General features: G+C 41.5%; 1 protein-coding gene across 7 annotated transcripts in view; it reads left to right on the top strand.

The window, feature by feature from the left end:
- The window catches only part of prkcha (protein kinase C, eta, a), a 402,904-nt gene that overhangs the window by 347,879 nt on the left and 37,863 nt on the right, over positions 1-17,162 (top strand). For all 7 annotated transcript variants that reach the window (XM_073039531.1, XM_073039533.1, XM_073039527.1 and 4 more), the window contains one exon: positions 1,236-1,390. In XM_073039531.1, the coding sequence (XP_072895632.1) occupies positions 1,236-1,390 (155 nt within the window). The remainder of the gene's footprint in view (positions 1-1,235; positions 1,391-17,162) is intronic.

Below are 17,162 nucleotides of genomic sequence, written 5' to 3'. Positions count from 1 at the left end.
TTAATAAAGGAAAGTTTGAAAAGTAATTACTCTTGCAATGTAGCATGGCAACTAATGAGACTACAGTAAACTTTCACAAGCATTAGTCAAAGAGTACCGGTAAGTAAATAGTCACTTATATTGATATTTGCTGATGGATAAATATTGATCAGAACATAAAGAATAACTCCCCTGTTCATCTTCAAAATAAGAGTAATAGAGATAGAGAGTGTGGAAGGAGACCCTTCAGCCTATGTCTGTGCTGAACTTTATGCTAGCTTTAGTAATCCCATCAGCCTGCACGTGGTGTACATCCCCCCCCCCCTTCCCCTGTCTGTCCATGTTTCTCTGAAAGGTTACTATTGTATCAAGCATATACTTATGCTATATCCTACAATAATCCTATTTCACTCTTCCTACCCTCCCATTATCCCTCTCTGAATTCTGCCACTCACCTACACACTGAGCACAATTTTCAGTGACCAATTAAGACACCGACACACACATCTTTGGGATGTCAGAGGTACCTGAAGGAAGCCCATGCGATCACAGGGCGGATGTGCTAAGTCCACACAAACAACATGGGAGGTCAAAATTGGGCCTGGGCCATTGAAACTGTCAGGCAGCTCTATTTGGATAATATCAATGTGTTATCCAATAAAAGTGGGAAAACTATATTTAAGCTTCCCCTCTCCCATCGCTCACATAAAAGTTCACTAGTATCTTGTCCAGAAGCTAGTTGCTTTGATTATGGAGTATTTTGTCAATTCCATAAGGCCATGGGGTATAGAAATAGAATTAGGCTATTAGGCCTGTCAAGTCTGCTCTCTCATTTGATTGTGGCTGATTTTTTTTCAATCCCATTCACTTGCCTTCTCCCTATAACACTTAACTCCCCTTATCTTTCAATCACAGCCTTAAATGCTCCCTACAACTTGTTCTGCACAGCTTTCTGTGGCAACAAATTCCACAGATTTAAGACATGCTGGCTGAAGAAATTGCTCCTTATCTCAGTTTTAAATGGACATCCCTTTATTCTGAGTCGGTGCCCTTGGATCCTAGAATCTTCCACTAATTGAAACACCCCCACTGTATGCAGGCTTTTTCATATCCTGTAGGTTTAACTCAGATCCCTTGTCAGTGGAGTGACCCCCTGGATTTATGTATCAAAGCTTGCAGAAATGAGGCTTGCCACTTCTGTGTCCACACTGGGCCACGATCAACACATTTTGAGACTTTTTTGTTATCTCTTGCAGGACCGGCTTTTCTTTGTGATGGAGTATGTAAATGGAGGAGATTTAATGTTCCAGATTCAACAAGTGCGGAAATTTGACGAACCCCGTGCTCAATTCTACGCTGCCGAAATTACTTCAGCACTTATTTTTCTGCACAATAAGAAAGTTATATACAGGTAAGGCTGAAATTTATGGTACTATGCTTAGAAGATGAGTGAGTTGACTTGCAAGATTTTATTGGAAGCATAAAGGTTTCCATTGGCGATGAAGGTCATCTCTATTGTATCAGTTATCTTCTAAAAGTATACAAACTAGACTGCTTTCTCTTTGAAGAAAGTCTGGCAACACTTCATCACTGTTTTAAAAACATTTGTGTAAAACATAAAAGAGATTGGTTACTAAAAACAGACTTTCATTTCCCTTATTCACTGAACTTTAATTTTTTTCCACTTCGCAAATGGTAATCAATATTAAAGATTCTAAATAACAAGTTGTTCTTGCTGCTGTGTACCACTCTGCTCGGACATTGCCTGCTCCAATCTAGTTTTGAAAGTGCCCCTGAGTAGACTGAAGCCAGATGCTGATTCGCTATAAGATGAGCCTAACAGGAATTGGCTTGGATCTTCTTTCAGTCAGGGATATGCAGGTTTAGTTTCTGGTGAACCGGACAGGAGAAGTTGTGCATTAACGCAGCCTAGACAGGCCAAGAGGCTCTCCCCTGCTATGTAACCGTTCTGGCTGTGAGCTGGCGGGAAATATCAGAGGCTGGTTAAAAATATGAAATAAGTTACTAGATGTTTGTGTTTTAGAAAATCAGTTCCATAGCCATGAATTACCTAAAGAGGAACATCTTTGGAGCCAGCTAGAGCTAGTCCTAAAAATAACAACAATGAGAAAATACCACACTCACCACCATCACCTACCTGGTTACTACCTTGGAAACACTAGTACACTTTGCTGTGACTGCTGGTGTATAAATATTTGCATTGGAAATGATAAGTGCTTTCAGCACATAGATCCTTGTGATGTTCAAAATGCTCAAGCAAATTACATAACAATTGGAATATTGTGAATTTATAAGATCACCTTTATGAATGTGGCTCAGTAGCCAGGAGCTAAAGGATTGCCTGTTCTGGTGAAAATATTTAATGTTACTAATGTTCTCTCGTTGCTGTGTTCTGTTTCACCCCAGTGAGATTTATCTGTAAATAGTGTTCTATTTTCAGTAATGGTAACAAACTAACTGACTTTCAGCGCAATATACAAAGAGATGCATTCTCTAAACATAGCGATCACAGATAGTACTCAGAAGCTTCCTGTAAATTTGTGGGGCATTGAAACCACCTGGAGCATATTGCCTCAGAGTCTATCAATAAATGCACCGGATGTTGAGCAGTCCTATAAACGTGCTGGAGACAAAGAAGCCAAAACCCACCGGAGAGCGAGGAGGTTGCAAAGGGTACTGGCTAGTTCAAGACAGCAGAGGTCTGAATGGTTGAGAAGCATCTTTATCAACTGAGGCACTTGCTATCTTCTGCTGCTGATTCTGACTTCAATAAAATGATGAGCAATAATTTTATCTAAAATTGATGATGCGCAAACACATGAAAGTCAAATGATTTTGCTTGGTGACACCATTGTAGTATCTATGGAGGAAAAGCAATGTTTCTCAAAGAACTTTCATTGACATAGTGCAACACAGAAAATGGTGGAGGACCTCAGCAAGTCGGACAGCATCAATGGAGAGGAATGAACAGTCAGCGTTTCAGGCAGAGCCCCTTCATCAGGACTGGAAAGGAAGGTGGAAGAAACTAGAATAAGGAGACGTGGGGGGGGGGGGAGGGAAAGGGGTACAAACTGGCCAGTGATAGGTGAGAGCAGGTGAAGAGGAAGGTGGGAAGGTGGGGGGGGAGTGAGAGTTATGTGAGGAGCTGAGAGAGGAGCTAAAAAGAATCTGATAGGAGGGGACAGTAGCTACAGAGTGGGGAAACTGGAGAAGGGTGTTGGGCAGTCACGAGGACAGGACAGGATAAAAGCAGAGATAAGAGGGCCACCAGAATGTGGGAGAAAATGGGGGGGGGGGGATGGAAACAACATCTTTATTCCCCTCCATAGTTGCTGCCTGATCTGCAAAGTTCTGCCAGTGTTTTGAGTGTGTCACACAAGATTTTCAGCATCTATGCAATCCCTTGTGCCTTTGATATAGTGTTCTGTTAATTGATATCAGTATCAGTTGTCATAATTGATTAAATTCTGCCCAATCTGTGTAAAGTTATCTGATATCATCATGCGGTGTCATCTTTGTCTGCACTTGTTTGGGGTAGGGAGGGTTGTCAGGGCATAGTCCCAATAAGAGAAGAGAAAAATAGATGTTATGCACATAAAATTAATAAAAACAAGCAGCACTCTCAAAATTTAAAGTGGTATGACCAGAAAATTGATATTTTGTGTTATTGAAAGGTCGGCATACACGGACAGGAGTAGACAGAACTAAATGCCTGAGGCAAAAAGCTGCAAAAACTGGAAATGTGACTGAAAGCCACCCAGCAGATTAGACCGTGTCGGTGGAGAGAGGAACAGAGATAGCACCTCAAGTCAGTGAACTTCAGCAGAAGTGACAAAGTGAGAATTCATGTGTCAGAATGGATCAGTTCTGAAATAAACAGAAAAAGGCCAAACAGAAAAAGCCATTAAGTTCAAGACTGAGCCAGAATTGAACATTGAATACTGGTCAGTTCTGAGATCATTTCACCCAGCCATAACATAACTTCACATCGTTTTTCTCCGCATCTTACAGTTCCAACTTGACCTTTTATATTTCTCCCTCTCTCTCTCTCTCTCTGTCTAAATGTTGGCACTCAGACACCCACTTTATCACAATCCTCCTGTGCAACTTTCAATTCTCTTGTTTTCTCACCTTGGATGACACATGTTGAATTGTGACGTGGATGATCATTGAGCCCCAGAGGAAATAGTGGGTGGAAGGGAAATGATGTAAATGAAACAATAATGCAGACTTCTTGTTACATCTGTAGAAATGCAATAAAATGTTGTCTTCTCGTCCAAGAAACAATCTTTCTAACTACTGTAAGTGTACAGGAATAGCCTAAAAGGAATTATTTCTTGGCTCTCTCCTACTTTCTGGAAATGTGGCTGCTTTCCAAATCAGCTCTGATTTTGGACAAACCTTGCTGGAGCATGTTCTAATATGTGACTAAAAATTCATGTTTCTGAGAAAGGTTTTATGTAAAGCATCCATTTGCCCCAGGAGAGCTATAATTTTTATCAAGTGCACTTTGTGGTGAAATTTTTAATCACCTCAAATGTTCATCATTACAATTGCTGAATTTGGATTTTTGGGCTGACAGACTCAGTCCATGTATTCAAAGGAAGGATGATTTTAAAACTACACAATTATTCCTGTTGTGAGAATTAGTTCATTAGTTGATGTAACAGTTTTATCAAGTGAATGGTTTTTGTGACAGGCTCCATGACTTCAGTCATTCTCTGTTAAAAAGCTAATAAATCTTTTAGTCTTTAATTTTTATGACTTTCTGAATGCTTCAGAGAGTGCTTACTTTGGAATAATTCCAATCTCCAAGCAGAGAAAAACTGTTTCCTCCAAGAAGAATTTCCATCTGCACTACATTGATACTGCTTCATGCACCCACGCCTGAGGTTGTCAATTTCATCAACTTGCCTCCTACTTCCACCTTGCTCTTAAATTCACTTAGTCCATTTTTAACACTTCTCTCCATTTTCTCGAACTCTCTCCATCTCTAGAGACAAAGTGTCTACCGATAGCTTTTATAACCCTACCAATTCCCATGGTTGTCTTAACTATACCTCTTCCCACACCATCTTCTGTAAAAATGCTATTCCCTTTTCTGAGTTTCTATGCCTCAGCCACATCTGTATCCAGGATGAGGTTTTCCTTTCTAGGACATCAGAGAAGACTTCCTTCTTCAAAGAATTGAGTTTCCCATCCCCTACCTTGGTAACTGCCCTTACTCACTCATATCTCTTCCATTTTCTGGACATCTGCCCTCTCCCCATCTTCCTGCCGCCATAACAGGGATGGAGTTCCTCTTTTCATCCCCAGTTTGAGTATTTCAGGAACTACTGATCTCCTAAGATTTTCATGCACAGCAGACTCTAGAGTTTGCAGAGAATGGCGTGAAAAACAAAAAAACATCCTGTGAGCAGCAGCTCTGTGGGTGAGAACGACTTGTTAAAGGGAGAGATCAGAGGAGGACACCGGACTGACTCAAGCTGAAAGGAAGCTGACAGTGATTCTAATAACTACACATTGCAACAGTGGGGTGCAGAAGAGCATCTCTGAATGCACAACATTTTGAACCTTGAAGTGGATGGGCTACAGCACCAGAAGATCATGAACAAACACTCTGTGGCCATTTTATTAGGTACACAATGTACCAATAAAGTGGCCACTGTACTGGTAGTTAATAGTGTTATTCCTATGTTAATCAGACAGCCACACCCACATGGGAGGAACTCACGTACTGTACAAGCAGGATTATCTATAAAGTTCAGTTTAGTATCCTGCATGCTGGCATCCCGGTGTGCTCTGCACTATCCCTCAATCACAAACTGTAATTCCACTCACAGCCAAAAGAAATTCCTCCTCATTTCTGTTATAAAAGGACGCCCCTCTATTCTGAGGCTATGTTCTCTGGTCTTAGACTCTCCCACCAAAGGAAACATCCTCTCCACATCCGCTCTATCAGGACCTTTCACCATTTAATAGGTTTCAATGAGGCCACCCCTCATTCTTCTGAATTCCAGTGAGTACAGGCCCAGAACCATAAAATGCTCTTCATATGATAAGCCATTCAATCCTGGAATCATTTTTGTGAATCTCCTTTGAACTGTCTATAGTTTCAGCACATTCTCTATAAGGTAAAGGGCCCAAACCCTCTCACAATATTCCAAATGGGGCCACAACAGTGCTTTTAAAGTTTCAACATTACATACTTGCTTTTACCCTCTAGTCGTCTTGAAATGAATGCTAACATTGCATTTGCCTTCCTCACCACAGACTCAACCTGCAAGTTAAACTTTAGGGAATCCTGCACGAGGACTCCCAAGTCTCTTTACACCTCAGTTTTTGTATTTTCTCTCCATTTAGAAAATCATCAACCCTTTCATTTCTTCTACCAAAGTGTATAACCATACACTTCCTGACACTGTATTCCATCTGCCATCTCTTTACCCATTCTCTTCATCTAAGTCCTTCTGTAGCCCCTGTGCTTCCTCAAAACTGCCTGCCCTTCCAGCGCTCTTCATATTATCTGCAAATGTTGCAACAAAGCCATCAATTCCATCATCGAAATCATTGACATATAATGTGATATGAATCAGTCCCAACATTGACCTCTGGGGAACCCCACTAGTCACAGGCAGCCAGTCAGAAAAGGCTCCCTTTGTTTCCACTCTTTGCCTCCTGTCAATCAGCCACTGGTTTATTCATGCTTGAGTCTTTCCTGTGATACAATGGGCTCGTAGCTTGTTAAACAGCCTCATGTGTGCAACGTTGTCAGGGGCCTTCTGAAAATCCAAGTACACAATGTCAAGTGATTCTCCTTTGTCCATCCTGATTGTTATTTCCAACAGATTTGTCAGCCAAGATTTTTCCTTGAGGAAACCATGCTCCAAGTACCCTGAGACCTCATCATTACTAATCAACTCCAATATCTTTCCAACCACTGAGGTCAGACTAATTGGCCTATAGTTTTCTTTTCTCAGCCTCTCTCCTTTCTTGAAGAGCGGAGTGACATTTGCAATTTTCTGGTCTTCCGGAGCCATTCCAGAATTTCGTGATTCTTGAAAGATCATTACTAATGCCTCCACGATCTCTTCAGCCACCTCTTTCAGAACCCTGGAGTGTACATCATTTGGTCCAGGTGACTTATCTACCTTCAGACCTTTCAGTTTCCCAAGAACCTTCTCTCTAGTTATGGTAACTTCACACATTGCATGACCCCTGACTCCTGGAACTTCCACCTTACCTCTAGTGTCTTCCACAGTGATTAGAACTGACAGATACTCAGAAAAGGAGTACTAAACAGTGCAGGTCAAACTCAAAGAATATTTCACAGGAAAGCAGCATGTAATAAGTGAGAAGGCAAAGTTCAACTCCAGAAAACAGGAGCAAAATAAAAGTGTAGCTTATTTCAGCACAGCATTGTTCGTCCTGTCAGACAACTGTGCATAAGGAAATCTGAGAAATGAGCTCATTATGAGGATTGTTGATGGGGACACCAAATTGTCAGAGAGACTTCAGTTGCAGGCAAATCTCACACTAGTGAAAGCTATTCCTATGGTCAGGCAGAGTGAGAGTGTTCATCAGCAGCAGGCAGAACTCGGGCATGGAAACGAATACCACAGAAAGGGATGACAGAGTAGAGCTCAGCTCAAACAGAACAGACAAGTGAACAATAGACAAGAACATCAAAGAGCTCTGGCCAACAAAAGAAGTGAAATGCCAGTACTGTAGCAGAGTTGGTCTTTATAAAAGCTTGTGTCCCTCAAAAACAGTTCTTCAGGAGGTCAAAGAAGACCATGATTCAGATGAAGAGAGAGCTTTCCTTGAGGTTCTGGGTTCAAATGGACAAGACAGCATACTATGGTTCAGCTGCAAACAGAGGCAGTGACTTTCAAAATGGACGCAGAGACAGATGTCACAGCCATTCCTGAATGTCTGTTCACAAAACTGGTGAAGAAAACAGGCATTATGCTAAACCCAACAAAAAAAAGTACTCATGGTGCCAGGGAAACATAAACTCAGTGTGAAAGGAATGTTTACTTGCATCGGTAAAATGAGAAACAGTCAAAAGAGTGTTCAGAATCTCTTCTCACCACTCTGGGCCAAAACATCATTGAGAAGCTGAACCTCATTGCAAAGCTGAATTCACTAAACAATTTTCAGTGGCAGGAGAAGTACCTGAAGTTGTTCAAAGGCTGCAGGGTACTGAAAGAAGAGTACTTTATTCAACTTAGGGCAGGAGTGATGCTCTACTCTTTGACCACAGAGAGACATATACCAGACCCATTGGTAAACAAAGTCAAAGCTGAACTTGGGAGAATGGAGGTGCTTGACATCACAACTAGAGTGAATGGACCTACTGACTGGTTTACGGGCATTTTTTCTATTCCCAAGCCAGATGGCACAGTGAGGATCTGTGTTGCTTGAACAAAGTTGAATAATGCAGTGAGGCAGGAGAAGTTTATTCTGCCCTCTGTTGAGCACGCATTGGGTATGCTGGATGGAGCAAAGTTCTTCACCAGACGAGATGCAAATTCAGAGTTCTGGCAGATCTGTTTAGCTCCTGAGTCACAGAAGCTCAGAAGAGACTCCCTTTTGGCATCTCATCAGCCACTGAACTTCTTCAGATGTGGATGAACCAAATTTTGGAGGGACTGGAAGGAGTAGTCAGCCTCATGGATGGGATGCTCAAATTCAGAGACTCAATTGAGGAACATGACAAAAGAGTGGAAGCTGCTTTGAAGAAACTGAAACAGGCTGGAATCATCCTCAACAAAAAGAAATGCAAATTTGCAAAGTTGGAGGTGAAATTCTTAGGCCACCGACTGTACTCAGAGGAAGTGCAAACAGATTCAGACAAACTGACAGAAGTTCAGAACATGGAACAACCTACGAATGTATCAGAGATCCGCTGTTTCCTTGGAATGGTAAAGCAGCTGGGGAAGTTCATTCCAGATTTGGCAGAGAAAACAAAGCTACTATGTGACCTCCTCTCTCAGCGGAGCGTTTGGATCTGGGATGCACCGCAGGGGAAGTCATTCTCATCACTTAAAGCTGAGCTTATCTCTCCGCCAGAATTGGTGTCCTTTGATCTGAACAAAGCAATCAAAATCTCAGCAGATGCTTCTCCCTTTGGCTTGGGGGAGTGCTCATGCAATACTGTAGTGGTGTATGGAAACCAGATGTACATGCATCAAGAGCAGTGTCTCCTAACAAACAGCGTTACATCTGGATCGAAAAGGAGACACTGGTTCTCATGTGGACTTGTGGGCGCTTCAGCTGCTATTTGATAGGCACTAAGCACCTGCTTGAAACTTGTCATTCTCTTCAGCTCTAGCTCTTGGATGACTTATCTCCACATCTGCGAAGATTCAGAATGAGGCTCATGCAATACTGTTATGACATTGAACATGTCCCTGGCATATCTTTCACGACACCAGACACTCTGTGAAGGATGCTGTTTCAAAGCAAGTGGACAGAAGCTGACTCTGTTCTCATGGAAGATGCCAACATTTACCTAGCTCAGGTACGTGAAAGCTCTCCTGCATCACAGAGTAAACTGGGCCAAATTCATGCTGAGTTGAAAAAGGACCAAATCTGCAGCAAAGCCAGGGATCTCCAAAAGGAGGTCATGAACTCAGACTTCACTGGCTTGAAGGAGATACACTTGCCATTCTAGATGATTTGCTGCTAAAGGGCTCCAGACATTATTCCTGCTTCTGTGCACACCAAAATCATCAGTCAAATCCACCAAGGATATCAAGGCATCAAAAGAAGTCACCTAAGAGCAAGGCAGTCTGTGTCTAAGCACACGGCTGGGTGATTATGTAAAGCAATGAGAAGCATGCAGAACACTGCACAATAATCATGCTGAAGCACAAAATTCCCAAACTTTCCATGCCAAATTGCAGGCTCGGGCATTTTTCAGCTGAAAAGAGACAAATATCTTCTCACTGTGGATTACTACTCACAGAACGTTGAGGTGTGAAGATGTCCTCTACATCCTCAGCAGCGCAGCACCAGAAAGCTGTATTCACTAAATTCCAGAGACTTTTATGTCCCACAAAGTTCCACAAATCAGCTGCTCAGAATTCAAAGCCTTTGCTATAAACTGTGCATCCAAGCACCGGACATGCACTCCACAGTACCCATAGGCAAATAGAGAAGTAGAAAGAGCAGTGCAAACTGTTAAGTTTCCTACTGAAGGCAAAAAGACCTCTACAAAGCTCTGCTAGCTTATCACCGCTCACCTCTTGTAAATGGCTACAGTCCATCAGAGCTGTCAATGGGCCGGAGACTGAGAACATGTCTGTTCGGTCTTCCTTCTCCAAGTTCTCTTATTGGACTTAGATAAAGTGAGAAATTTTGAGACAACACAGCATGAGAAAATGAAGAGCATATATGATCTCGGATACAGAGCTAAATCTTTGTTGCTGCTCAGAAGTGGTGAAGCTATTTGCGTTTCAGACCAATTCATCAAAGGAACAATAGTCCCCTAGAATGCACCAAGATCATTTGTGATCAGAACATCACAAAATGAAATTAGTTGGAACAGGTATTCTCTCATACACCTTCAAAGTTCATGAGAGGTAGAAAAACAAATAGAGTGGCCTGATCCTCATGACAAGGACCACTTAGCTGAGGTGGATGCACCTGTTCAACAGTCTTTATCCACTCCAACACTCCCAGTAACCTATACCAGCTCGGGTCATTTATCTCCCACCACAGTGATATTCTTCATAGTCTAAAACCTCTGGGCAAGTGACTATAGAGGAAGAATAAGCCTCTAATTTTGCCTCTAACATGAGTGTTCATGCAGTCTACGCTGACCGACATTAGATTTAGTGTTTTTTCAAAAGAGTTCTAGTGTTGAAAATATTCCACAAAATCAGATTGTTCTTAAAAAAAAAGGAATTGGTGGAAAAAAGGGAAGAATACAGAGACCATTAAAAACAAAGAGAAAGACAGTTATAATGTTGGTAAACAAGAGGAAATCTGCAGATGCTGGAAATTCAAACAACACACACACAAAATGCTGGTGGAACACAGCAGGCCAGGCAGCATTTATAGGGAGAAGCACTGTCGACGTTTCGGGCCGAGTCCTGATGAAAGGTCTGGGCCCAAAACGTCGACAGTGCTTCTCCCTGTAGATGCTGCCCGGCCTGCTGTGTTCCACCAGCATTTTGTGTATAATGATGGTAATTCTTTTTTGTGGCTATGTAAGGAACATAAGTTATGTGCTAAGGGTAGAATGAATTGATTCGCTCAATTTCAGTGTCTATAATTTCAATGCAGTTCTAGAAACAAGAAGTACATGCCTAGTTTTTCTTCTTTTTCCAAAAAGGGGAGATGTAGTGGTAGTTAATAGTGTTATTCCTATGCCACTCAGCTAGCCGTTCCCACATGGGAGGGGTTCACAGGATTGTCAATAAATTTCAGTTGAGTATCCTGCATGTTGCATCCTAGTGTGATCTGCACTGTCCCTCAATAACGAACACAACACCCACTCAGTGTATTATCCCATTGTTTGTGGATGCTAATATGATATAGGTTGTTAAGAGGTTTCAAAGAGGCACGTGAATGTGCAGAATATGGGGAACGTTTTCATTGTAAAGACAGAAGGGATTGGTTTAATTATGCACTAAATTACTCATTTAATTAGGCAAACAAAGTTACTTTGAACTTTGAAAAACATTGTGATCCAAAGAGCCTATGTCCGTGTGGCAGTGAGAGATAAATATAGAATTATAGGCCAGTTACTCTTGCCAACAGGAGTGAAGAAAATGTTAAAGATATTATCAAGGAAGTGACATCAAGTTTGTATTTAGGAATGAGTTACAGGATTGGGCAGAATAAGCATGGATTTATTTAATGTGTGGTACATCTGTTAGAGTTGTCTCAGGTTGTGACAAATAGAATAGGTAAGGTCCAACTAGTTAACAAGGAGTATTTAGATCACCAAAACGCCTTTAATAATGTGCCATACAATATTGTTAACCAAAATTTTGAGAAAATATAATGCCATGGATTGATAGAAAGCAACTAGGTAATTTTCAGGTTTGGAGATGATGCTTTTTGGATGCCAAAGTGATTAGAGTTTAGGCCGCAGCTGTTCATATTGGATAGAGGGATAATATATAAAATATACAAATTTGTGTATGATTGTGAGGAGAATGCTAAGAGTTTTTGGGACATTTAGGCAGATTACATGAGCAGTCAGGCAGATGGCAAATATAATCCAATGTGAAGAATGTGAGGTAATCTGCTCTAGTACAAAATATTAGAAATGCAAAATATTTTTTCGATGTTGAGAGAGGGAATGATGTTGCTGCACAGATGGGAATGGGAGTATTTGTACACAAATCACTGAAACATGCAGGTGTAAGAAGTAATTAGGAAAGCAAACAAAATGTTGTCCTTGCAAGATGACCTTTTCAAGAAGAGAGGGAGGCAGAAGAAAGGAAATTATAGGCCAGTTAGTCTGACCTCAGTGGTTGGGAAGATGTTGGAGTTGATTATTAAGGATTTGGTTTCCGGTTACTTGGAGGCACATAATGAAATAAGCCTTAGTCAGCACAATTTCCTGACAAATATGTTGGAATTCTTTGAAGAAATAACAAGCAGGATAGACAAAGGAGAGTCAGTGGATGTTGTGTACTTCAATTTTCAGAAGGCCTTTGACAAGGTATCGTACATGAGGCTGCTTAGCAAGTGAAGATCCCGTAGTATTACAGGAAAGATACGAGCATGGATAGAGCATTGGCTAATTGGCAGGAGGCAAAAAGTGGGAATAAAGGGGCCTTTTCTGGTTGCCTGCCAGTGACCAGTGGTGTTCCACAGGGGTCTGTGTTGAGACCGATTATTTTTATGTCATATGTTAATAATTTGAATGATGTAATTGATAACTTTGTGGCCATGTTGCAGACAATACAAAGGTAGGTAGAGGGGCAGGTAATTTTAGGAAGTAGGGAGACTGCAGAAGGATTAAGACAGAGTAGGAGAAGTGGCAGATGGAATACAGATTTGAGAAGTATATGGTCATGCACATTGGTAGAAGAAGTAAAAGTGTAGACTGTTTTCTAAATGGAGAGAAAATTCAAAAATCTGATGTACAAAGGGACTTGGGAGTCCTTGTGCAGGATTCCCTAAAGGTTAATTTGCAGGTTGAGTCTGTGGTGAGGAGGCAAATGCAATGTTAGCATTCATTTCCAGAGGACTAGAATAGGAAAGCCAGGATGTAATTTTGAGGCTTTATAAGGTACTGGTAAGGCCTCAGTTGGAGTATTGTGAGCAGTTTTGGACCCCTTATTGAAGAAAGGATGTGCTGACATTGGTGAGGGTTCAGACGAGGTTCACGAGAATGATTCCAGGAATTAAAGGATTACTATATGAGGACCAATTGATGGCTCCGGGCCTGTACTCACTGGAATTCAGAAGAATGACGTGGGGGAGGGATCTCATTGAAGCCTATCAAATGTTGAAAGGCCTCAAAAGAGTGGATGTGGAAAGGATGTTTCTTATGGTGGGGGAGTCTAGGATCAGATGGCACAGCCTCAGAATTTGGCATCCATTTAGAACAGAAATGAGGAGGAATTTCTTTAGCCAGAGAACGGTGGATCTGTGGAATTTGTTGCCTCAGGTGGCTGTGGAAGCCAAGTCATTGGGTATATTTGAGGCAGAAGTTGATAGATTCTTGATTAGTCAGAGCATGAAGGGATATGGAAAGAAGGCAGGAGATGGAGATAGATCATTCATGATGAAATGCCAGAGCAAATTCGATTGGTTAATTCTGCTCTTCTATCTTATGGTCTTATGGTTTTTAAAGAATTAAGACATCTAAGAAGAACACACCTCAAATTTTGTGTGCAGGTCTGAGCTACCCACCTAATGATAGATATACTTGAAACAGAAGGAGTGCATAATTCACCATATTGAATTAAGGAACACAAGAGATTCTGCAGATGCTGAAAATCTTGAGCAACACACACAAAATGCTAGAGGAACTCAGTAGGTCAAGCAGCATCTTTAGTTATAAGCTGCATGACCTTCTGAGTTCCTCCAGCATTTTGTGTGATTTGTGGAATGGTGTGTTAATAATTGGAGAAGAGATTAAGCAGATTGGGTCCATAACCTGAGCGTAGAAGGTAAGAGCTGGTAGAGTAGGTCCAAAGTTAATATTTCTCCCAGTTGGGGTGTCACAAACTTAGGATCACAATCTCAGAATAAAGGATTAACCATTCAGGACTGAAATAAGAAAATATTTCTTCATCCAGAGGTAGGCTTAGAATTTTCTCTCTCAAGAAGCCTCTGGCAGCTCAGTTGCTGAGCATAATCTGAACAGAGATTCATTAATTTTTAGATGATAATTAAATGAAGGGATGAAGGTTAGTGTAGGAAAGGGGCAAAGTAGTCCTTCTTTCCACCTCCTAAGTCCATATCCGTATATTTTTGTTTGTTCAGCAATTTTCCTTTTCTGTTTAGTTAGTGATTCAGTTGAATGTCTAATTCACAGATTCTGACAAAACCCTGTGAGACATTTTGGTTTGTGAGAGTTTAGACAATGAGTAATGGCAAACTCTTACACAATGGTAATTATTCTAACAGAGCAATGTATCTTCCCAAATCCTGTCTACATCCCTGAACTTCCTGATACAGGAATCCAAATGAAAAACTATCAGAATTTCCTCCTATCTTGTCAAGATTCACCTGAGATCAATTTTAGGGCACGATAAAATACTAGATAGGCTCATCCTAGCTGTAGCCTACCTGCATCATAGTCAGGAATTTCAGAATCAGAATCAGGTTTATTATCACTGGCATGTGACGTGAAATTTGTTAACTTAGCAGCAGCAGTTCAATGCAATACTGTCAGTACCTCCAGTTGAACTTTGTCTTTTTGTGTGTTTTCCCCCAGCCATCAGTCTGAGGTTTTGTGTTGCCATGTGCTCTTGTTTGTTTTCATGCCCCATGTGCTCGTGCTCCTGTCCCTGCTCCTGCTCTACTCTGGCCCCTGTATCACTGAGTACTCCGTCTCTCACCTGTTTCTCATTATTACCTGTATTGCTGCCACCTGTGTCTCATTGTGCTCCACCTATCATCTGCCTCTCTGTTTATTGCTCAGTGCATTTCAGTCCTGTGTTTTCACCTGTTTGTTGCCAGATTGTGCCAATGAATTTTACTGAGCCTTTCCAGGATTTGTATCTTTACTCTGTCCGTCTGAATATTGACTCTGCTTATTTCCTGATTCTAGTTTTTGGATTTCTCTGGATGTTTTGATCTCTGCCTGAACTGTGATGCTGACTTTATTTGCACATTGGGATTTGTTACTCAATTAATATCACTGTGTACACAGTACTGGGTCTGCGATTGGATCCCTGCTCCAGTGCCCTGACAAATACATAATATAGAAGAAAAAAATATATATAAAATAATAATAAATAAATAAGTCAATCAATTACAGTATACATATATTGAGTAGATTAAAATCATGCAAAAAATAGAAATACTATACAGTATATTGAAAAAGTGAGGTTGTGTCTAAGGGTTCAATGTCCATTTAGGAATCAGATGTCAGAGGGGAAGAAGCTGTTCCTAAAGCACTAGTTGAGTTTTTACTGCATACCATGATAGGGGTAAAGAGATTGGTTGGTATAAATTATTACTTATTTTCCACTGCTTTCCTTCAGATGATAAAATGTCTCAATCCAAAAGTGAAATGGGAAAGTTTCCCCCAAATCCTCTTGGAATAAAGGCTGACTCACTGCCCCCATACCCCTACCCCACCTTCACTCTTCACCTTCGGCTCATCCCTCCCACAAACGTTTATCACGGCACCATGCAACTGACTTTGTCTCGTTGAACATTTGGTTGATGTTTATGAGACATAGATGCTAATGTTCAGAACCAGAGTAACCAACACATTTGATCACTGTTACACTTTCACTTACCGTGCCGTCCCATGACCACACTTTGGCGAGCTTGATCACCTGGCTGTGCTTCAGACATATAGACAGAGATGACGACCACAGCATCGGTGATGAGGGCATTGAAGATTTGATCAAGACAGGTAGTGGAGCATTTGCAGGACGGCTTTCAATCAGTGAACTGGGCGGTATTCAGGGATTCACCTATGGATCTGAGTGGATATGCCATGGCGGTCATAGGCTTCATCGGGACCAGTGTGAGTGAGTGTATGCCTTCGAGCTGGAGGTTCTCAATTATCTTAAAAGTGCATCAATCATATACATGCTTAAAAAGAGCAGGTTGAGCTGCCACAGTGGCTGTTGCCTGGTAACATGAACATCTACTCTAATGGAGAGGTTGGTCATGGCTAGAATTAATTCCTGGCTGAGCAAGGACCTTTGCTCACTGCAATTTGCCTACTGTTACAACAGGTCTATAATGGATGCAATTTCACTGGCTTTCCATTCAGCTTTGGTGCATGTGGGTAACAGCAGCACCTATGTCGTGCTGCTGTTTATTGATCACAGCTCAACAGTACTGTCAGTACCAGTGAACAAACTTCAAAACCTAGACCTTTGTAACTCCGTGTGCAATTGGATCCTTAACTTCCTTATCATGGGATGACAGTCCAGATCAGTATTAATGTTTCCTCCTCACTGGTGACTTTAAGAATGCATGTTTAGCTCACTGCTCTGCTTTCTCTACACTCATGTCTATGTGACTAGGCACAGGTCAAATGGAATCTATACATTCATTGATGCTGGCAGAATCTCTAATGGCAACAAGGAGGTGTACAGGAGTGAAGTAGATCGGCTGATTGAGTGACGTCACAACAGCAGCCTGGTATTCAACGTCAGCAAGTCCGTGGAACTGATTGTGGACCTCAGAAAGGGGAGGTCAGGAGAAACATTTAAGGCTTCATAGAGGGGTCAGTGGTGGAAAGATTGAGCAGCTTCAAGTTCTTGGGCATCAGTATCTCAGAGGATCTACCTTAGGCCCAGTGCATTGATGCACTCATAAAGCAGGCACACCAGTGGCTTTCTTATTTGAAAAGATTTGGTATGTGACCAAAGAGTCTTCAGATATACAGTGGAGAGCATTCTGACGAGCTGCATCACAGCCTGGTGTGAAGGCTCCATTGCACAGGATCGCAAGAAGCCATAGAGGATTGTACATTCAGCCAACTCCATCACGGACAC

This window comes from Hemitrygon akajei, chromosome 3, assembly GCF_048418815.1.
Source record: "Hemitrygon akajei chromosome 3, sHemAka1.3, whole genome shotgun sequence".
In the NCBI taxonomy this organism is placed as follows: domain Eukaryota; kingdom Metazoa; phylum Chordata; class Chondrichthyes; order Myliobatiformes; family Dasyatidae; genus Hemitrygon; species Hemitrygon akajei.
The sequence above is the reverse complement of the archived record's forward strand: the minus strand, read 5'-3'. Positions and strand labels throughout refer to the sequence as shown.